The sequence below is a fragment of the Perognathus longimembris genome, chromosome 17 (genome assembly GCF_023159225.1).
Source record: "Perognathus longimembris pacificus isolate PPM17 chromosome 17, ASM2315922v1, whole genome shotgun sequence".
In the NCBI taxonomy this organism is placed as follows: Eukaryota; Metazoa; Chordata; class Mammalia; order Rodentia; family Heteromyidae; genus Perognathus; species Perognathus longimembris.
The window spans coordinates 15,481,454-15,505,529 of NC_063177.1; the positions used below are offsets into that span (position 1 = coordinate 15,481,454).

The window sequence follows — 24,076 nt, forward strand, 5'->3', positions numbered from 1 at the left end:
TTGAACTCAGGGCTTGGCACTGACCCTGAGCTTTTTTGCTCAAGGCTAGTGCTCTACCACTTGAGCCATAGCTCCACTTCTGGCTTTTTTGGTGGTTTATTGGAGATGAGAATCTCATGCACTTCACCTGGCTTTGAAGCACAATTCTCAGATCTCAGCTTCCTGAGTAGATGGGATTACAGGCCTTTTAAAACAAGCAATAATTCTTGATTGTGAAAATTTTTATTATATGTTTTATCTGTTGGTGTGTGGCTTGCTACAACTACAAGCCCTTCTAGACATCAGAAGGAACCATTCTGATAGCAATGATTTTTCAGCTTTTACACAACTCTAACTCCTCTCAATTGTATTGTTCCTTCAAAGTAGCCATCTCAATTTCCAAGCTGCCCAGTTCCTAGTTCCTATCAGCTATAATGATAGCCACTTTTTCAGAAATTCTGTTTATCAACCAAGACATTCATTCATTCATTTCTAAAGGGATGCAGAGATTAAATGGGTATGCAGTTCCTAAAGGTGAATTAGACACGAATTCTGTCCTTAAACTGAACTGCAGTAACTAAGTTAATTAGCTTAACAATTGTACTAGGAAGTATAGGAAGGAATATTGTACAGCCTGGTGTTGCTTTCAGTGATACCTGGTGAAACAGTGTAGCTTTTTGTCCATTCACATCTCTTTAAAGAAAACCTTGCTTGCTTTTGTGCCATCCCTCTGTTCTCTGTGCTAGTATTGTATAGGAAGGAAGAGCCACGTCGAATATAATTAAAGCATACTCAGATTGTTAAAGGTGCAGATGTCACTTTCAAATGGCACAAATAGTGTTTCTGATGGAGACTCACAAAGATTTTGTGTGACAATGGAAAGACCTTATTCCCTTCAGGGAAAAAAAATAGCATTGTAAGCAAAGATGAAGTTATAAGAAGTGACAGGAATTGCAATCTGATGACACAGGTTAATATGAAGAGGGAGAATATGAGGTTGGGGAGGTACATTGGTGGCCATGACCCACCTAAGGCACTCCCCTGGACTTGAGCTACTACAGTCTGCAAAGCAAGGGATTAGGATCAACGAGGGCACAGCTGCAGAGACTGCCGAGTGGGTCTATGAACCCAAAGTGTGGATCACAAATAGATGCAGGGAGAATGGAAGAAAGACTTGGCTAGATGAGCCTTGAGATACCTTGGTGAAGCTTTAGAAGCATTAGTATGCATGGCAGCAGGGGTTCTGGAGCTGGACCATCTAGATTGAAACACTACCTGCTGCATTTGCTTTCTATGTTCATGTTTTGCTTGTTATAGAATAAGGATTTAAAGTGGTACTCATTTCAGAGGGTTGCTAGGAAGATTCAACTAGCTAATATATGCAAAGCCCTTAGAACAATGTCTAGTACCTCTCCCAGAAATCTCCCAATAACTCAATTTATCACAGAATGCTCTGAGAAAATTGTTAGTCTTAAAATTATTCAATAATCTTGAGGGAGAGATTTCTGATTTCTTTTTCATTCAATTGGTTTATTATGGTGTAGGATTTAGTAGGTATGCTGTGACCAGCCCCAGAAAATGGGTGCTAGATAGCATTAAAAGTCTATAGACAAAAAAAAAAACTGCAGACAATTTGAAAAATTGAAAAAAAAAGTAGAAGAAAGTAAAGCATGTATTACTACACAAACCACTGATAGAAGTTTGGATAGTTGATATTTCTCTCTCTCCCTTTCTCTCCCTCTCTCTCTCGTTCTCTCTCTCTCTCACTCACTCTCACTTTCTCTCCCTCTCCTCATCTTTCTAGTATGCTAATATAAAATCACATTGGATAATTTTCCCCCAAGTAGTGAAAAGTCTCAAGGCTGTTTTCCTACCACTTGAGCCACAGCTCAATTTCCTGAGTAAGTTTTCATCCTCCTTTAATCTCATGACATATACCATGAATGTTTCACATTTAAAAATGTGGTTTCAACTGTATTTTTCCTCACATCCCATCAACATAAACTGATGGCATTAATGAAATAATAATTTTGTTCATTTGCTTATCTTGCTACTGTTGTCTTACTAATTTTTCTCATACTCTCCAACATATAAATTTTACTTTTCCATGTCTTTATGTGAGTTTTTAAATATTTATTTATTTGTCAAAGTAATGTACAGAGGGGTCACAGTTTCATATATAATGCAGTGAGTACATTTCTTATCCAACTTGTTACCTCCTCCTTTGTTTTGCTCCCACCTTCCCCCCTCTTTAGTTCCCTCCCCACCCTTCCCCAACTTGTACAGTTGGTTTACAGCATACTGTCTTGAAAGCATTGCTGTTGCATTGGTTCACCTTTTACTCCTTGTCTCTCTGTTTTGGTGTTCTCCTTCCCTAGTTCCAATAAAGTTACATACAATACCCAGTGTACCAATGTCAGTTACAGTGACATCAGGGGTAAAACCATGGGGAAGAAAGACAAAAGAAAAAGGCATAATTTCATATGGTACATTGAAAATAACAGCAAAGAAAAACCACTTATTTCCAAATCTTGTAATTAATTTTGCTTAGCATCATCTTATGAGATCATATTTATATTGCTATTGACGTGAATTTTGCTAATAGCTTTAAAACAGTTATTTAAAAAATTATGTAATGGTATCTTCCCTCTCCTGCTCCTTATATCCCTGGTGATAGTCTGTTATCATCCTCTAGGAAGACACTGTAATATCCTTCTTTTTCTAGATGACAACAACTGGGTGTTTCTCTTTGAAAGAATCTTGTTCTGTCAAATATTTTAGACAATTAATATGACATATTATTATAATTACACTGACTCCTAAAAAATCTCATTTCTTATGTTTGCTATCATTTAACAATGACAAATGATTCTAATTTAAAATTTTCTCCAATATTTATATCGAGCATTTTGTTTGTTCAGTTGTAACCAGTATGTTCTCTAATGCTATTTTTCTTCCTAAGAGATTTAGATTTTTAGTATCAGTTGTATGTTAACTTCTTAAGAAGAACTGGTATTCTTACATTTTCTGTGCTTTAAGAAAGTTCATATGACATAAGAATACTCAGCTTCTTAAAGTTTAAACAAAACTTTCCTCAGTATCTTTAAAAACATTCAAACTTCTACCTAAGATGAGTATTTTATTATTTTACTTTCAATTGATGAATAACAATTATGCAAAATGGTCTGGTATATGTATATGCTGTAAGATAATTAACAGATCTGTCACCTTACATGCTTTTGTTCCTCCCATTCAATGGAAACATGGTACCATTTAATCATCCTCTGTGGTCCCACAACCCCAGCTACTATTCTACTCCCCCTCCTTCTGAGCTTTTAGATACCACATGTAAGTGAGATTCTGAGCATTTGTGTCCTTGTGCCCAGCTCCTGTCACTTAGTGTATTGTGCTCTAGATCTACCTATATTTTCATAAAGGACAAAATTCCCTACTCCTTACAGGCTGAATGGTACATTTCATGGGCACCCATGTTGATCCTACATCTTTGCTATTATGAGTGATGCTGCAATAAACAGAGGAATGTACTTTTCTCTTTAACATATTGACTATATATAACATATTGGCTATATATCCAGAAATAAAATTGATGTATTATGGATTTTTTAAGTTTAAAAAAAATTTTAGTTTTGAATTAACATACACTAATAATACACGAGGAGTTTACTGTGATAATTCCATAGATGTGTACTGTGTACTTGAAACAGGACCACTCTCCGTTATTGTTCTATACCCTCTCCTCACTTTTTCTCTGTTGTTTTATCCATGAAATGTTGTTAATACCATCTATCCATTTTCCCATTGAGTTACTGGTCTTTATACATTGAGAAATAGCTCTTTTATTGTTAAGAAAACTAGCTATTCTTTCTGGTATCCATTTGCAAATATTTTTCCACATTTGTCAAATTCTGGTTATGCTTATACTAGAACATTTATAGAACATGTATCCACTTTTCCATTTCATTTTATCATATTTTAAAATATTATTTCCTGGGCTGGGAATATGGCCTAGTGGCAAGAGTGCTTGCCTCCTACACATGAAGCTCTTGGTTCGATTCCCCAGCACCACATATATGGAAAACGGCCAGAAGGGGCGCTGCGGCTCAGGTGGCAGAGTGCTAGCCTTGAGCGGGAAGAAGCCAGGGACAGTGCTCAGGCCCTGAGTCCAAGGCCCAGGACTGGCAAAAAAATAAATAAAAAATAAAAAATAAATAAAATAAAATATTATTTCCTTATCTATCTGAAGTCCCTAGTTTTTCTCGACTAATGTGCCCTTTATTGACTATTTTCTTGTCTTTTCTCAGCTCAGCTCATTTTCATGTCCTTATCATTTGTTTCTTGCCCTTTTATTATGTAATCCTTATATAGATCTTGTTCTTATCTGGTTTTTGTTTTTGTTTTTTTGGCCAGTCCTGGGCCTTGGACTCAGGGCCTGAGCACTGTCCCTGGCTTCTTCCCGCTCAAGGCTAGCACTCTGCCACTTGAGCCACAGCGCCGCTTCTGGCCATTTTCTGTATATGTGGTGCTGGGGAATCGAACCTAGGGCCTCGTGTATCCGAGGCAGGCACTCTTGCCACTAGGCTATATCCCCAGCCCCTTGTTCTTATCTGTTTTTGAACTTTGAATGAAGTGAGTTATTGATAAAGTAGACTTTTGCAGGTTACCGTTTATCAAAGAAGTTTAAGAACATGTTTCAGGTTGGCAGGAGTTGACTTTGTGATTCCAAGTTGAAAACAACATTTTCCTATTGTTTACTATTAATCTCCTGCCCTAACTGTAACATGCATTTATGCCTTTTTGATGTATTTAACTTTTCATCTAGCCCTTCTTCTGTTTCTCAAATTCCACTTAGGATCACCAAAAATCATGGTGCTATCCTTCGATCTTCCTCTCATTATTGCCATGAGGGATTTTGTTTTTGCTCCTATTAGCTACCTTTTTTCTTTCAAGTGTTCAAACTCTTCTAGATCCACCTCCTCTTCCATTTTCTTTTTCTTTTTCTTTCTTTCTTTCTTTTTTTCTTTTTATGCCAGTCTTGGGTCTTGAACTCAGGGCCTGAGCACTATCCCTGACTTCTTTTTGCTCAAGGCTAGCACTTTGCCACTTAAGCCACAGTGCCATTTTCTATATATATGGTGCTGAGGAATCGAACCCAGGGCTTCATGTATACAAGGTAAGCACTCTTGCCACTAGGCCATATTCCCAGCCCCTCCTCCTCTTCCTCGTCTTCCTGTTTTTTTCTTTTTTACTGTGTCAAAACTGGGGCTTGAACTCAAGTCCTGAGCACTGCCCGTTAGTTTTTTTTGCTCAAGTCTGGCACTCTACCACCTGTGCCACAGCAATCCCCCCAGCTTTATAGTGGTTAACTGTTATTGTTTGTTTTTTTGTCAGTCATGGGGCTTGAACTCTGGGCTTGAGCGCTGTCTCTGAGCTCTTTAGCACAAGGCTAGTGCTCTACCACTTGAGCCACAGTGCCACTTCTGGTTTTCTGGTGGTAAATTGGAGATAAGAGTCTCACAGACTTTCCTGCCCAGGCTGGCTTTGAACTGTGATCCTCAGATCTCAGCCTCCTTAGTAGCTAGAATTACAGGTGTGAGCCACCAGTGCCCGGCTATGGTGGTTAATTGGAGGTAAGAGTCTCTCAGACTTTCCTACTCAGACCAGCTTCAAACAGCAATCCTCAGCTCTCATTCTCCTGAGTAGCTATGATTATAGGCAGAGCCACCAGAACCTCACTGTTACAGCTCTTCTATAGACAGGGATTTCCTCTTGGCTTCCTGCCACTCTCCTATTGAACTTCACTGTTTTTGAAGCCCTTCAATTTGATATATTTGCTCGTTTCTTTGAAAATATATTTTATATGTTTATTCTTCTCTTTGATTTTATGGGATATGAGTTCTGAGAAGAGAAAGTGCCAGATTTAATCTATTATACTCAAACCAAAAGTTGGCATTTTGCTCATTTATTTTTCCCAAGAGTTTTGCCCCTCATTATCCGCATGAATGAACTCTTTAGCTGGAGGATAGAAGTCCAGAACACTAAAGTCACCTGAGAACGAAGTAAAGTTATTGGGGCAAATGCAGTTATACAGTTAATATGCATGATGTCAGGAGTAAAGAACCCCTTTCTCAGACAAACAGCAACCAGCAAAAGGCTAGGCACGTACAAACAGGACCATTTCTTCTTCTTGAATAATAAACTAATTGAGAGGACTGATCATTTTCTTCCTTGCATGTTTCCTCTCAGGAACTCATGCAACCAAAGTCTGGGACCAATGAAACAACCATTACTGAATTCATCCTGCTGGGTCTGGTGGAGACACCGGAGCTACAGCCACTTATCTTCGTACTTTTCCTCTGTGCTTACATGGTCACAGCGGGAGGAAACCTCAGCATCCTGGCGGCCGTGGTGGTGGAGCCCAAACTCCACACCCCCATGTACTTCTTCCTAGGGAACCTGTCAGTGCTGGATGTGGGGTGCATCAGTGTCACCATTCCCTCCATGCTAGTTCGCCTCTTGACCCATAAGCGTACAGTTCCCTATGGAGCCTGCCTCACACAACTCTTCTTCTTCCATCTGCTGGTTGGAGTGGACTGCTTCCTGTTGACAGCCATGGCCTATGACCGATTCCTGGCCATCTGCCGGCCTCTCACCTACAGCACCCGCATGAGCCAGGCGGTCCAGAAGATATTGGTGGCTGTGTCCTGGGCTTGTGCCTTCTCCAATGCCCTGACCCACACCGTGGCCATCTCCACACTCAACTTCTGTGGCCCCAATGTGATCAACCACTTCTACTGTGACCTCCCGCAGCTCTTCCAGCTCTCCTGCTCCAGCACCCAACTCAATGAGCTGCTGCTCTTTGGTGTGGGTTTCATCATGGCAGGTTCCCCAATGGCTCTCATTTTCATCTCCTATGCCCATGTGGCAGCTGCAGTTCTCCGGATTCGGTCGGTGGAGGGCAGGAAGAAGGCCTTTTCCACGTGTGGCTCCCACCTCACTGTGGTGGCTATCTTCTATGGGTCAGGTATATTTAACTACATGAGATTAGGTTCTGCCAAGCTTTCAGATAAGGATAAAGCTGTAGGAATTTTTAACACTGTCATCAACCCCATGCTGAACCCACTCATCTATAGCCTCAGGAACCCCGATGTGCAGGCCGCCCTCTGGAGAGTGCTCACTGGGAAGCGATCCACACCTTAAGGAGCTCTGCAGTGTCTTTTCCTCTGTGTGTCTTTTTATAAATGAATGAGGGGAAATCCTAGAGAGTCAAGGACTAGGACAAATGGTTCGAGACTGTTTCCATCTCTCTGAGCTTGATGGCTTCATTGAGAAGAATAATTATCGTCTCCTAGAGAAGCCCTACCCAGTTATAGGCAGTGATTTATAGGTTCTACCAGGCCAGTCCCTTCGACAAATTACAATCTCAAGTCACTGTGTCTTCCTTGTAGTTTGAGTTCCCAGAAGTACTCCCAAAAACTTTCCCTCAAATGTAGGTATAGTTGGTTTGTTTATAAAACATAGCTCTTGGGGAAAAGGTAATGCCTTTCCTTTAACACAAATATTCCATAAGAATCGGGAGGGGTAGATAAGAATCCTTGATTATATATTTTCTAGTAATTTTGTAGAACAGGATGCCTGTATCTTAAACTTGTTTTCAGATGTGAAATCTCTTGTTCATGTATATGATATAGCTCAGGATACAAAAATTAGTTTCCCTCATATCTTCTTCCCCACTTGCTTCAAATCTTTTGAGATATAAGAATGTACCATCTAAACATTATTTAAATATTTCAAAAACAATATATATATATATATGAAAATCTCACTCTTAGTCACCAGACCTCATAGCTGGGATGATTCATCTGTAAATGCAGGTTGTAAGGGGTTGCCTCACCCTGAGTTCCTATGATCAACAGGGAAGTGTGGCTCTGACCTAGAACACCATCTCCTCTAGTTTTCACCTTACCAGCATTCATCATTTAGATACATCACGTATACTACTCATCATTTAGATACATCTTTCTTCCAGCATCCTTTTTAGGACTAACTGCCCACTCCCGGCAATTCTATTGTGTCACCGATAGTTCTTGATTCATTTTTCTAAACTTGCCATCAACCTGTTTATGAAATTTCATGTAGATGTAGGGTTGGAGGGTTGGAGAGGGTGGGGTCAGCTAAAGATGAAAAGATATGAATGAAGAAAATAGAACAAGATTGGAAGTGAAGGGGCTGGGAATATGGCCTAGTGGTAGAGTGCTTGCCTTGTATATGAAGCCTTGGGTTTGATTCCTCAGCACCATATATATAGAAAAGGCCAGAAGGAGCACTGTGGATCAAGTAGTAGAGTGCTACTAGCCTTGAGCAAAAAAAACAAGCCAGGGACATTGCTCAGGCCCTGAGTTCAAGCCCCAGGACTGGCAAAAAAAGATTGGAAGTGAAATGTTGATGAGAAAAATGAAAGTAGAAGATGGAGAATAAGAAAAAAATAGTGGGATAAATCTGCAAACCAAAGAGAACTAAATAAAATACTAGAAGCATTGCAGAGGACAAACTGGGGCATAGAGTTAGAGTGGGAGATGAGAAAGAACAGAAACTTTGGGTAAAATGCATCCAGCATGTTAAAAGATTAGAGGAGAGATAAAAATTAACGAGTCATATTTGCTTCCTAATTCTGAAAGCCTTGAGGCCATTACTGTAGTAATCCTTTCTTTTAAGAAGAAAATAATATTATAAGTTTTTTTTCTAAATGTGCTAAAGAGTACAGAGGAGCTTGTTTTCCATTTCTCTAAACAGAGATGGCCCTAGAAAGTCCAGAGGGTACATCTGGTGAGGAAAGACAGAAGTGAAAGAGTGCCAGGTGTTTTATCCAATGTTAAATCTCAAACATTATCTAAGTTTAGGACTAATACCCAGTTTACACTCCCTACCTTTGGGGTCATGCCTACTAACAGTGTCAAGCCACAGGGATGGATGGATCTTTCCTAGTTCTTTATGAGTCATCAGGCTAAGTCTAGGGATATAGCATAGTAAGCTTCCTTCAAGGACCAGGAAACTGTTGGGACAAACCAGCAACATGACACAGTTTTCAACTTCATCAGCCTTAAAAAGAATTATTATCCTTAAGTAGCTGTACCAAGGGGTTGTCACTCAACAAGGTCATCAGCCTTCGTGTTCAAACATTCCTGACCTTGAGTAACTTCATCTCTTCTGGGCGTGTACTTGGCAGGAGGCACAGGGTAGCCATGAACATTCTCCCACTGTAGACGGCATCTGGCGCTGTTCATCTAATTGACTAGAAAGACTTTCTCATTCTGTTCACCCTGAGAGCTCTTCCAGTTCTTCCACCAGCACTTCTCCCTGCCAGTGTTTAACACTGCAGCATCATACCACTTGTTTGTCTACAAAATCTCTAAGCCTCCAGCGTTTCCTTTCCCTGACTGGTCATGTCAAACTTCAAGGGGTCACTTTGTTTTAGCACCATCACTGGAGTAGAATGAAGCCACTGGGCTCTGCATCCCAGAGAAAAACCAAGGACCTTGACTTCAGCTCTCTTTATACCCTCCAGATCACAAGGTTTCTTTAACAACTGGGGAGATTTTGTCATTCTTGCAATCTGCCTCCTGTTCTTATTATAGATTAGAAATCTCTTTTGGACTCAAAACTTTCAACAGACATGAAATACATTGTGTGGCAAAAGTTCAGAAGATACAGAATACCATTATCACCTCTCTACATCAAAGCCACATCAACTCCAGCTTTTTAAAACTAATGCTGTTAGTTGTTTAGTTTTTTGGACAAGTGAAACACCGTATTATTTAATTTACCTTTCTCTCTTTACATTGCATAGTATAACTCTTTACATTAATGTAGAAATCCATCTTATCTATTTTTAAAGCTGCATGACATCCCACGTTCTATGTTTGCAATTGTGAACAAAATTGACATTAGTGTATGTGATTTTACTTCCAGTGGTTACGTTCATGAACAGAATTTTAAGGTCTGGGTAAGAGTTAAACAATTTACAAATGCAATGTTAAACTTTGGTGAGTATTCTATCTTTCTTTTTGCCAAAAATAATGTGCACCATTTCATGTCTTGTTTGACATTACATGAAAATGTTTTTACCTCACACTTTACACTTCACTGGGTGCTAGAAATATATATTGTTATCATTAAGACTAGATAAAATATTGTATTGTTCTCTTCTATGATTTTCTTTGTTTATGAGTATAGACAGATTTTTCTGTACTTATTTGTTACTCATATCTCTTCTTGCCTGCTCATGGCTCTGTTTTTTCTCTGATCATTTGAGGTAGCTTATCTTTTTATTTCATTTCTTCTATCATTAATTAAATTTATTCTAACTACCAAATAAAATTGACATATTAATATGCTGATATGTCTTTGATCCATGCATGTATTGTGTAATATAATGACTGGTAGTAATTTTTCATGTTTTAAGTGAGTCTCAGTAATGGTGATTCTATCAATGCTAGGGATTATCTCTAGCTACCCCATTTCCCTTAACACTAATCCCTAGTACACACACACACACACACACACACACACACACACACACACAACTTATCTCAGGCTCTGCTTTGGTAGGGACCCAAGTAAGACAGTAATGGGAGTAATTATAGGGAGCATGTACTCCAGATGGAATTCTGAAATAGTGGTAAGTCTATTTCAGAAGTTTTAAGGGAAATGGGGTTCCAGGGAATAAGCTAGTCTAATTACGTGTGTTAAATCCCAAGAACTGTGAGCAAAGAAAAAGAAGAAAAAGATTAATCGATGAAGAGTACAAAACTGAATGCGGAAGACCCACAGGACCTTACTGAGAGCACATTTCCAAAGTCCTTGCTATAGACAGCAAAGGCTTGATTGCCCAAGAGATTTATAGAGTGCTTTCCAGAAGTGCATGCATGAAGAAGGGTCTGGAGAATTTATTCATTGCCCCCCCAATCCAGTATTGCCAAACTGTACCTACACTTCTGAACCCCACAATTTCTATGCTGGAAGAATTCCTTCAGTGTTCTGGACCTTAGAGGATCAAAAAAAAAAAAAAAAAAGAGTCTAACAATAAACATAAGCTTTCAGGGAACTGGTAATCCCAGCCACAGCCAAAATAAGAAGACAGGCCAAGCAAGTGTGGGCAGAATATCTAACATCTACTATAAGCTACTTCATAGTCTTGTGGTGATGTTGGCAGAGACCTTAAGACTGTACACTTCTTAGCTTGTTGACCATGTATACAAGAAGCACTCATTAAGGTCACTTATTCATGGGCTGGTATATTGTCATAGCTCTACTAGTAGCTTCATGACTCTTTTTACTCTTTGTAATGATCCCAGCAATGCTCTGTGGCAGAGGTTATATTTATAGATGGAGAAATTGAGGCACAAAAGTGTTGACAGCTCCCTCAAAGTCAAACTGCTAACAACCAGAAGAGCCTGTCTGTCCACGTGCCTTCACTATTGTACTGGACCTCTCTTGAGGGGCGGACAGGAAACACTTCTTTAAAGACAATAATTTGCCAACATGGTGAATTCTTTGGGGGAATAGGAGATGGAGGACCACTACACCACTACCACAATCTCCCCCACCTCCCTATCCATTAGTCTGTGGCCCTCGCTAGAACTCTCCAAGGGCCTGACTTGGGAAAATCATGTCAGCAGAAGGCTTCCTACAACTCTTTCTAGCACAGTGGAGATTTCGCCATCACCCCTTTCTAATTCATTGTAGGACTCCCCAAGCTGCAGCCCCATAGGCCCCCACTAACAAGGCCCCAAGAGGAAAGCACCACATTCCTGCATTTTCAAGGGAGACAGCCTCCCCTCCTCCTGCTTTCCTTCTGGGGCCTCCTCCTGCTCCTCCGTTTCAAGGCAAGTCTGAAAATGGGTTTCTTGTGGCTCAAAAGCCCTGGGTTGAATTCTAGGAAAGAAAATCTTTCCTTAGGAAGCCTCTATTGAGCCTCTGTCTATCCTGCTTTCTGGGGAGCTGTGAAGACATAGACAAGTCCTCCATGTATCAGTCACCCCACTGTGCAATGAGTTTGTGTCATGTGCCTTGGCTCCCTGACTGTTAAACCGGGATTATAGAAAATCTAAATGTCAGAGAAGATCAGATGCTCTTACCAGCTACATATATATATATATATATATATATATATATATATATATATATATTAAGAACTGAAGGTATTTTCCTTCTCCTTCTCTTTTTCCCTCTTTCTCTGTCTCCTCCCCTCTCCAGGGGCAGCTAATTTCTGAGTCCCTCCGGGGGCTGACACAATGGTGAAGAGAGACCTGTGGCTGGAGAGACATCACCTTGCTTTCCCCTTATTTATACCCTGAACTGCAGCCCCTCATTTGCTGTCTGTGTGGATGGCAGGGTTTGCTCAGCTCTTCATGTTCTTTCTGAGGAAACCTCACTGGCATCTTATGCCCACCCCAGGTAAGTGTCTTCATGGGCCCTACTCCCACTGAAACAGAAGAGGCCTTGGTTGCCATCAGCTCAAAGCCGACATGATCTATTTTTGTCAGTAACACACCTAAAAGAGGGAAATGATTTAGGGAGTAGCTAGGATGATGATGTCCCAGAGGCCCTGACTCCTTCTGTTTCTTCTTTCACCCTTGTGAATGAAATTTGATCTCTGTTCCTTTTAGGAGTGAGTACAAAGGGATTGGCTGAGTCCAGATCACTGTCCAAGGCCCCCTGTACCAGGAAACTTCCCTCTACCAAAAGTCTTTTTGAACGTTCCATCGTTGAAGGCAATGGTTCGCGTTTCACAATGAATACTGTCAGGCTTTGAAAATGCTCAGCAAGTGACCCTGTCAGACTTTCCAGATAATTCAGGGCAATCAGAGGTCAGCTCCGGATCCAGGCTGTACATCTAGCTGGGTAAGTGTTGACAGAGGCCATTTCATTGTTCTTCTATCCTTGTCTGTGACTCGCTTGTTCATAAGGCGAACCTCTCCCAATAGTATTGGCCTTGTTTGGGGACTGTTCATGTGAAAAGGAACATGCCAGCATGCATTGCTACACATCTTGTTTATCTCATCAATACAAAGAAGTTCCTGCAGCAATCTCATACCCTGCACTTGCCCTACACCTGCCTTCTGTCATGCTCATCAGTGAAGGTCTCACCTTTAAACAACTACCTAGAGATAATTTTTTAATGTGAAAAAAAAAACACAAAAAAACCTGAAGGATCCAGGCCAGCCAGGTAGAAAGAGAAACCCTATTAAAAAACAATGAGAACAAAAGAGCTTGGTGGGAACTGGTTTAAGTAGTAGAATGTCTGCCTTGTAAGCCCAAGGACCTGAGTTCAAACCCTAGTATTAACTAACTAAATAAAATATAAGTAAACAAACAGCATGGGCAAGGAGGTAGAAAATCATAGGGTCACTATCTAGTGTTTGTGCTAAAAGAACCTGAAGGAATGTGGGAAGTGGTTGACTATAACACATGATATACTGTTTTAGCACATAGATTTGTCCATTCAAAAAGCATTCCTCAGTTACTGATATGTTAATCAGATCTGAGGGAATGTCCACCTTCCTTCAGCTCAAAATTTAAGGACATTTGGAAGATCACCTCATCCAAATTCTCCTCCTTGTGGTTTCCTCCCAAATTACAAACATAACTGAGCTCCTCTCTTCAGGCTAGACATTTAAACCACCTAAGAAACACTTATGCCCAAGCACCATGAATGATTTAATTCTGATTTAAGAATTCTGATTTAAGAATTCTTGCTCAAAGGCCTGCACATGAATATTTTATCCTTAAGGCTTCCCATAATCCATAATCATAATCCTATGACTCCAATAATCATGGGGCCTGTGAACCTAGTCGTAGGAGATTCAGGAATTACAGCTAGAAGTACTGATCCCCAAACTTTGTAAGATAGCTCTAATTGCTGTGGTTTTCTGTGGGTTACTTTTCAAACTATTGTTTCTTCTCCCTTCAGGACTATCAAAGTCAAATGAGACAGGGAATAGCAAGAAAGAGCTGACAATTGGAAGTACTGTTCTTGGAATTTTGAGACCAAAGTGATGAGGTGGAGGCTCTGAAAAATATTAATTCTGGGGTCTCATATTCAGAGGCTCTGATTTAATGAGCTAGGGAAGGAGGAGTCTCCATACCAGGGTGTTTTGGGGGGGGGGCGTTGTGTTTTGTTTTTGTTTTTTTAAACTACATATTCAAACGTGCAGTCAAGGGTTAGATTTTCTAAAACACACTTGATTCATGCATGGTTGGTCCTGAGTGCCTTGGGCCTTTGCTTCTCTCTCGTCAATGCTGATGGGCAGCTGTGAAGCTGCTGACATGGTCTTGCTGCCACATTTCACATGAAATCTGTACAGTCAGCATGCCTGTGGGGGAGGGGATTTCATTTACTCCCTCCTTCTCTGCCTCTCAGATCAAAATTGAGACAAGAAAAATCCAGGCACCAAAATGTGCATTCATTTCCAGCTTTGGTGCAAAGGATTAAAGGACCTTCTTGGTTTTTATCTCCAAGCACTGACATTGGTCATAAACAAGTGTCTCTGATTGTGGGGGTCTCCTTACCCACTCCTGTCCCTGAATGGTATTGCCACAACTCATGCACCGATCACCTATCCTTTCTGTTAGAATTGCTAGGCCCCAGCTGTTTCCTACCTCCAATTCTAGTCTATTTGCAAGGAAGTGGCTTTACCCTTCATGAATTCCCAACTGTACTTATTCCTTGGAAAACAGAGTCAATGCTTATTTTATTGTTTTCTTCAAATAAGTGTACAATTCAACTGTACACAATGCATGTATACAATGCATCTTGACCAGAGCCACCCTTTCCATTATTCTCCCCACCAATCTTTGCCCTTCTACCCATTTTAGGTTTTCTAGTTCCATTTTCACAGATGGACTTGAAATATTATGGCTATATTCACTGACCATTCTTCTTTCCATTTGTCTGCTCCTTTTAACCCTCACCTGATCAGTTAAGAGATGTTTAAGCTTCCTGGGATTAATGTTGTTGAGCTGCCTATACCTGAAATATAAACATTCTTGAAAACACATGTATGGCCATATGCATATGTACACAACCAATCCAACTAAAGGATGGTAAAGGTAGGAATGGGATCCCATGGTGTAACTTCTTTGAACAATTAACAAGCAATTTTTGATCCAGAGATAAAATATAAAATCCAGATATAAAATCTAAAAGACAAGTCAATCTGGCTTTCTAAGCCCATACTTGGTTTTAGACAGAAATATCCAACCTTTGAAACAAAATAAATAACTTCTAATAAAGCTGCTACCCAAAGCACAGTGCAAGGACACTAGAAATATCTTGAACTATAGAATTTGGATGTGGCCTTGAGAAATGTACCTGCCTCCTCTTCCCAAACCCATAATTGTAGATTCAGATGATTCATTCTTCACTAAACTTCCACTTGACTTGCACTATTTCTAGAATCCATTAAACCTAAGTAATGTTTTTAATGGCTTTCTAGTCTCTGAAAGCAATAGTTTTTCTATCTCAGCATCTGATTATAGGTTTGGGCAAATCTCTTAAAGAAAATAATAGAGGAAACTCAGTCTTCCTTTCTTTAAAGCAGTAGTCTGCTTTTAATTTAATTTTCTAAGCATTCTGGTCCTTTCAACTAGGACACAATGTGAGGGAAGGGGTGCTGTGGTAGTTGGACATCTCAGCTACGAGCAAGAAAAGGCATTATGATAGTAGAGAAGGTCAGTTAATAAGGCATGTCCTGGAGAGTGGGACAATACTTACATGCACAGGTGGAAGCATTACCATGGGGGGTTGAGCATATTGATTTAAGATATTTATATTGTCTAAATGAATGAGTAGACTTATATATCCTCTCATAGGATATTACCTTATAGAAACTCATGGATCCAGAAGCTGGGACTAACAGAACAGCTGTCACTGAGTTCATTTTATTGGGCCTTGTGGAATCCGAAACACTACAATCTATGGTGTTTGTCTTCTTCCTTTTTGCCTACCTGCTCACAGTCGGGGGAAATCTCAGCATTCTGGCTGCCATCTTGCTGGAGTCCAAACTCCACACCCCCATGTACTTCTTCCTAGGGAACCTATCCGCACTGGACATTGGGTGTATCACTGTCACTGTCCCTCCAATGTTGAGTCATCTTGTGTCCCACAGGCGTACAATTTCCTATAGTGCTTGCCTCACACAGCTCTTCTTCTTCCACCTTTTGGCCGGGATGGACTGCTTCCTGTTGACAGCCATGGCCTATGACCGATTCCTGGCCATTTGCCGGCCCCTCACCTACAGCACCCGCATGAGCCAGGCGGTCCAGAGGATATTGGTGGCTATGTCCTGGGCTTGTGCCTTCTCCAATGCCCTGACCCATACTATTGCCTTAAGAAGTCTCAACTTTTGTGGACCAAACAAGATCAATCACTTCTATTGTGACCTTCCCCAGCTATTCCAGCTCTCCTGTTCCAGCACCCAGAGCAATGAGCTGCTGCTCTTTGGGGTGGGTTTCATCATGGCGGGTACACCTGTGGTTCTCATCATTAGCTCCTATGTTCATGTGGCAGCTGCGGTCCTCCGAATCCGTTCGGTGGAGGGAAGGAAGAAGGCGTTCTCCACATGCGGCTCCCACCTCACCGTGGTTTGTCTGTTCTATGGCACAGGTATCTTCAACTACATGCGTCTGGGTTCAGAGGAGGCTTCAGACAAAGATAAGGGGGTCGGGATTTTCAACACGGTTATTAATCCCATGCTGAACCCACTTATCTACAGCCTCAGAAACCCTGATGTACAGGGTGCTTTGTGGCGTGTGTTTGTGGGAAGGCGCTCACTGACCTGAGAGGTCACAGGATTCTCCCTTTTCCTGCCTTTTTTTTCTGGAAAGAAAAAATTTTCCATTGAGTCCAAAACCAGGATAAAATAGTTCTTTACCATTTCCTATATTCCATCATGTCTTAAGATCAATGTTATAGATTTGTCCAAAAAGGAAACACAACAACATTCATTCATTTGACAAATGTTGAATTGAATCAAGATCAATTGAATTGATCCTCTGTAATCTAGCCCCCCTTTTATTTTTTTTTCAAATTTTTATTATCAAACTGATGTACAGAGAGGTTACAGTTTCATACGTTAGGCACTGAATACATTTCTTGTACTCTATGTTACCTCATCCCTTATTCCCCCCTCCCCCCTCCTCCTCCCCCTTTCCCTTTTCCCCCCATGAGTTGTTCAGTTCATTTATACCAAACAGTTTTGCAAGTTTTGCTTTTGTAGTTGTTCTTATTTTTTACCCTGTATACCATTGTTTACCAGTATACATGGTTTCCAGTATACTCAGATAAGATACAGAGATAGTGTAGATACAACCACAGGAAGGGGATACAGGAGGATCATCAATAATAGAAGCTACAGTTACACATAGCACGTTGACAGTAGTTACAACAATGATATAACAACCGTTTCCATAACATGGAGTTCATTTCACTCAGCATCATGTTATGTGTTCATAAGGGTATAGCTATTGGTCTAGCCCCCCTTTTAAAGAATTGATAAAATAGACAGAAATCTCTGCAACTCATATGTTGTAAAGTACACAAAATGCATGTGCATCACACATAATGTGTCATTGTGGTGGGAAATGTTATAAAGAAATACAAGTATGGGGAATATGAGGTGAGGTAGTACCAAGCAATGCTACCAAGAAAGTAGCAACTTTACTTTTATCTATGCTAACTTTAGCTGTATAGTTGAAGTCTTAGGATCTGTATGTGTAGGAAATAAAGCCCCACTGGGAAGATCCATTTGGTTTACCTCAGCCTGCTTGACTAAGAATATCACTGAAGATTCCTTCTAGTGTGAAGTTTGTTCCTATGGTCCCTTGGCTGTCTATGAGTTGTGTGTGATGAAAATGACTCCATTTGTAAAATTATTTATGACACCACCTCCTTCTGGTCAAGATCCTCCTCTGAAAGCATCACTGATCCACCATCCCATCATTAGGTTTTGGTTGTCCTTTTCATGTGGGAACAAACCTGTCCTGGTGATTGGTCCATTCTCAAATGTAGCACATAGTAGCACATAGGAGCCAGTGATAGAGATCTAGGCCACATTTTAGAAACAAAATAGCCAAAATGTTCCCATGTCTACCTAGAGTTCTGTGTTGAGTTCCAACTTCTAGCCCCACATGTATCATCAGACATATCAAAGACTTGGGCTAACATGCTGTCAGGAGAGAAGAGACCAGATAGGAGCAGGATCACGGTGTTGATACCACAATGCAAAGCAGAGTTGGGAACAATAAGAGCCCAGCTTGTATATGAGCTCCAAGCCATGAATCCAATCTTTATGGGATACATGGCACTAAGAATGGAGCAATACATAATTAACGAAACATGCACAAGAATGATTTTTTTAAAAAAGGAAATATCTAGCCAGGACAGGAAAAATTTAACATTACTATGTCAGAGCAATGAACACAAGAATCGGATATCATTTCCTAACCTTAGGTTCAACAGAAATGTGTTAAAATAGCCATATTCAACATTAGTTAGGACACAGGAAAATGATTACTACTCCGGATGAACTTAAGGTAGTGAGAGCACAAGTACAGTGCTGAAGCTGAAGGCCTTGGATGCAAAACCAAAGGCAAGTGTTAAATATGGTTGGAAAGGAAAAGTGAAGCTTAACATGGAAAATCCAGAAGCCCCTGTTGATTCCTCATGTCAGTTTCAGACTGGGATCCCATTTTATACCCCAGTGCAAGCTGGGATCAGAAGAGCATTGGTGGTGTTCACTCTGGCCATTCTCTTTCAGTTAAGCTCGAATCTATTTGGGATTTATCTCTCCAGGACACAGGATGCTCTGAGAAGTTGTAACTAGCTTGTGGGAAAATGGCCTAAATGCCCTGTAGCTGCAATCACTTACCACACTCTGCTTCAGCTCAGAAGGCCAGACTAAGCACTATTATTAACACAGTAGACTTCTTTAAAAGAATCACTTGAGAGGTTATGTTTTTCCTTCATTGCTGTCTTTCTTTTCTTTTCTTTTTGTCTTGTTTGTTCGTTTATCTGTCTTTGGGAGGTTAAGGGGGGCATAGAATTGGAGGGACAAAGGGTGAATAAATACAGTAGTGGTACTCACTAGACACTATGTTGAAAATGAACTATATAAGTTGTGGGTGGGGATTGGAGGGAAAAACTGGGGGAGGGCAAGGGAAGGGATTACATTGTCCAAAAAGAAATGCACTCATACCTGACTTAGTAACTGTAGCCACTCTGTACATCACTTTTATAATAACAATAAAAGCACAAAAAATTATTGGAGTGAAAAGAAAAAAAAAAGAATACAAAGGCACAAACCACCACATTCTTTTCACCTTTCTTAAAAAATCCAGAGCAGGAATCTATTCTCTGGAATTCTTGCCTTTTGGATGATCATTCAAAGGAGGTGGGTCCTTGTGGATACATCAGCCTTAGCTCCTGTGGGATGCCATCACATCCCAGGCAAGAAACCAGTAACCCAACTAGTGGTCCAGGTCAGCCCCCACTGTACCCCCACCAATGCCTTCCTGAGGGATGATTGACAAGATTCTCAGAGGTACCCAAGCAGCTGGTTGCAAGTCAGAACCTGGAGCATTCATTTTAATTGTTGCTCCATTTTTTTGATATACCAACCCCCTTCTTAGCCCAAGGTTCGAGCACAGAATGTCCAAAGAAGCACAAGGTTATTGAACTTTCTGGACAGGACTCAACATTTCTGAAGCCTCTTCTACACTCATTGTTTCTGGAGCTTCCTCTGCTTTTCATGTGCCAGAGTCCAAGGAAAGTAAATACAAACAAAGAAGTCCAAGGGCTCCTGCTCCCTCTTGGAGAAACTGTGAATTGTTTCAAACATTGTGGAGGCTGAGGAAATATAATCAAAGACCCAGGAAGTAAAACATACTTCACCAATTTTCCTTAAGGAAATAATAGGTAAGTGAACAGTGATGTACCACAGAGACATTTATTGTCATTGATTCAAACAATGGGAAAAATGGAAGCAATTAAATACAGGAAAATAGGAACTGTGCTCAAAGAATTATGATATATATATACATATATATGTAGGACTTTGAAATACTGTGCAGGCATTAAGTGATAATGTATCTAAATATTTTCTGTCATAGGAAAATGTTATTATTATTATTTTTTTGCCCATCCTAGGCCGTGAACTCAGAGCCTGAGCACTGTCCCTGGCTTCTTTTTTGCTCAAGGCTAGCACTCTGCCACTTGAGCCACAGCACCACTTCTGGCCATTTTCTGTATATGTGGTGCTGAGGAATCGAACCCAGGGCCTCATGTATACGAGGCAAGCACTCTTGCCACTAGGCCATATTCCCAGCCCCGAAAATGTTATTCTTGTTAAATAAAAAGCAAGTTTCAAAATAATTTGAGTTCATTCTAGGAAAAAAATTTAGACTACAGTCTAAAACTTAAAGACAATGGAAAAGATAATTGTCTTTGGACAGAAGAAATACAAGTGATGTTTCTGGCCTATTTGTATTCCACAACTTTTTATAAACTTCATATTACTTATTTAATAAATAATGTGGTTGACCTGGGTGTTGGAACATGCAAGCCTCAACAGGACATACATCTCACAGAAGATGTAGTGGATTTTCTGTGCGCTCCACAGAAGACCACCCTGGTCATTAGGAGGGTGTAGATGAGGCCGTAGAGGACAGACAAGACCCAGCACAGGGCGAGGAGGGAGACACAGAGCTTAGGGCTCATGGTGGTGGTGTAGTGGAGGGGGCGGCAGATGGCCACGTAGCGGTCGTAGGCCATCACTGCCAGGATGAGGTTGTCCAGGGCCACCAAGGAGACCCGGAAGTAGAGTTGCTTCAGACACCCCATGTAGGAGATGGCTTTGTTCTGGGACTGAAGGTTCACCAGCATCTTGGGGATGGTTTTGGTGACGAAGAAGAGGTCGGTGAAGGAGAAGTTGGCCAGGAAGAAGTACATGGGCGTGTACAGTCGGGAGTCGGAGGCTATGGCCAGGATGATGAGCGCGTTCCCCACCACGGTGACCAGGTACATGGACACGAAGGCCCAAGAGAGGATGGACTGCTGCTCGGGAATCTCTGAAATCCCCACCTGGAAGAAGCCAGAGTTCCCACTCTGTTTGCCGCCATCCATTCCCCGACTCTTCTGCAACATAAGGTTGATAGAAAGCAAAAATTAACATGGAAATAATTTAAAACCATCTTACACTAAGTTTTGTAATTTTGAAAAGTAACCCACAAAGCATAACATGCAAAACCTTTAAGCAATGTATTTAATCATTCCAGCAACTTTTATCATAAGCAACGTTCTAAGAATAATGTATTTTTTAAAAATCATATCTTAAAGCCCCTTGATGTGTTAAAAGATTAGTGTACTGAGTGTGCCATGTTATGGTACAGAATTGGCTTTTAAATGATATTTAAAATATATATAAGCATTGAATAAATGGAGATTGAACAATCAGGCAAAGGAGAAAGAAGAACGTATTGGAAAGGAAAATGTTATCATTATTTGTTGACATTGTGATGTTTCTAGGAGACTTAAGACAATCAACTAAAGTGTCACTAGAAATAAAAAGAGAGGTCAGCACTTTAGTAGCCAATCACTGAATGAGTAGAGCAGCACATTGGTACATACCTAGAACACCAGGACTTGGGAAGTTAAGGAAAATTCTAAACCAGCTTGGGCAAGACTCTGTCTCAAAAACAAGCAAACACAAGAATGACTAGACACAAAACTCACATTGCTCCCAGGAGATCCTACAGTGTCATGATTGACTGTGCTGTCAGAATATTGGAAAACAAGTTTGAGCAAATTGACATTGCCAGTAGATACCCTGGACTAGTTCCTTGACTTTTTTGAGACTTGGTTCCTTCAAGTACAAAAAGGTTGTGACAGTAATAAAATTGTGATTAAAGTGTTCAATACCAAGAGTTGGCATGCAGTGAGCACTCAATAAATACTTCCTATGTGATATATATTATACATATACCATATTATATAACTAATGCAGTATAGTATATACCATTATACACTATATATACTATATACCTCTATAGAATATGATATGTGTACTGCATAGAGTATATTGAGAATATAGAGTATAGATTGTACAATATATACATTCTATGTATAGTGTAGAGAATATGGTGTTTAGAGCATATATATATAGTATATAGGTCATATATATATTATATGGTATACATATATACTATTCATATATATTATGTAGATACTATACTATAGTATGCCATACTACAGAATACTGTACTATAATATCTATGGTATCTACATACCATTTATAGTATATATACTACATTCTGTATATAGTATATACTATATATGTTATATACTATATGATACATGCTATAATAAATAGTATATAGAGATTCTATAAAAATCTATACATATATCTATCTCTCTATATATATTAGTATTTTAGTTCCTGAAAAGTCCTAGAAATATGCTTTAAAAATCAACATACACATACACACAATAGCACACTATCATTTTCGCAAATATCTTCTCCAACATTAACTACTCAGCATGTTTCCATAGAAACAAAAAGTAGAACAATATAATCTTAATGCCATCTCACGATTTTGAAAACAAGCAAAAATGGGGAGCAGCAGGCTTCCTTTTGGTTGTTTTCTAGTACTAGAAGTTTATCTTGAGACAATGAACAAATGATGTAGTAGTGGTTTGCACATGTAATCTCAGCCCTCTGGAGGCTGAAGTAGAAGGATCATGAGTTCCAAGCCAGACGGAGCCACAGAGCAAGGCCATGTCTCAAAAGGCCAGGTGCCAGTGTTTTGTGCTTATCATCCTAGCTACTCAGGAGGCTGAGATCTGAGGTTCTGCAGTTCAGAGTCAGCCCACGCAGACAAAACCATAAGATTCTTATCTCCAACTGATAAACAAAAATCTGCAAGTGGAGTTGTGGTTTGGGTGGGGGAGTACCAGGCTTGAGCAGGAAATAGCAAAGCAAGAACTAGGAGCCTTGAATTTAAGCTCAAGTGTCAGAACACACACACACACACACACACACACACACACACAGACAAAATGTAAGTGTACTGCTCAGTGATTATCAGAGCCTTAATAATAATAAAACTAAGAAGTAAGATAAATATTTGACTTTAGAGATCGGATTTAAGAGCTTGCAAACTAAACACATTCATAGATACAGAAAGCATACTGTGGCTTTTTGGAGCTGGGCCTTCTGTATATATGGCATGAAATGGGGAATGATCACCAATGGGAAGAGGTTTCTTTTTGGAATTATTAAAATATTCTAAAATTTGGTTGTGGTGATGGCTAAAAAGACAGAGGAATTAGCACTTCTGCTTTCTGCCCCAAACGCAAGGAATGCATCCCAGATACTTTGGCATGCATCAGAATCACCTAGGATGCTCTTTTAACCAAAACATGGCAAGTTCTGGTGGCTCACACCTGTAATCTGAGCTACTTGGGCTTCTGAGAGCTGATCCTGGTTTGAAGTCAGCCTGGGCAGACAAAGCTATGAGATTCTATCTCCAGTTAGCCAGCAGAAAGCTAGAAATGGAGCTGTGGCTCAAGTGTACAGCACTAGCATTGAGCAAAACAATTTAAAGATAAATTAAATAAAATAATAAAGAAAAAAACAATAAAATAGGATGCTCAAGCCCTCTTCCTTGTGATGTAGTTAACAGCTGACTTCTCAAAATCCAAGCACCTGGAGCTTCAGATGCTATGCTGAGTCTGTAACATCTGCATGGTCAGAAAGCCTGCAAGATGCAAACCCCTCAGCTGTGGGGTCCACAGAGAACAAAGAAAATGTGGGGATGATATGGAAAAGTGCTGTGGGCTAAGGGCTAAGGGGCTTTGTAGAAAGAGGAAATTTGATCAGGGGACATTGTGCACACATATGGAAATAGCACAATGAAACTTTTGAGCAAATAATATACACATAAGAAAAGAATCAAACTGGGATTTGTACCTCTCCAATGCTGCCTGATTATTCAAACTTGAGGGGAGGACAGAGGACACACT

General features: G+C 40.2%; 2 protein-coding genes and 1 pseudogene across 2 annotated transcripts; 2 read left to right on the forward strand and 1 right to left on the reverse strand.

Annotated features, from left to right (window-relative positions):
* Positions 1-6,237: 6,237 nt before the first annotated feature.
* Positions 6,238-7,197, forward strand: LOC125365822 (olfactory receptor 3A1). Its single transcript, XM_048366072.1, has one exon. The coding sequence runs from the start codon at positions 6,250-6,252 to the stop codon at positions 7,195-7,197; it is 948 nt and encodes a 315-aa protein (XP_048222029.1). The 5' UTR covers positions 6,238-6,249.
* An 8,682-nt stretch (positions 7,198-15,879) lies between these two features.
* Positions 15,880-16,839, forward strand: LOC125365891 (olfactory receptor 3A2). Its single transcript, XM_048366179.1, has one exon. The coding sequence runs from the start codon at positions 15,892-15,894 to the stop codon at positions 16,837-16,839; it is 948 nt and encodes a 315-aa protein (XP_048222136.1). The 5' UTR covers positions 15,880-15,891.
* A 575-nt stretch (positions 16,840-17,414) lies between these two features.
* On the reverse strand, positions 17,415-21,196 carry LOC125365910 (annotated as a pseudogene).
* Positions 21,197-24,076: the final 2,880 nt, after the last annotated feature.

Bases quoted from the DNA above. Each gene is read 5' to 3' on its own strand.
- LOC125365822 (XM_048366072.1), top strand. From the start codon at position 6,250: ATGCAACCAAAGTCTGGGACCAATGAAACAACCATTACTGAATTCATC.
- LOC125365891 (XM_048366179.1), top strand. From the start codon at position 15,892: ATGGATCCAGAAGCTGGGACTAACAGAACAGCTGTCACTGAGTTCATT.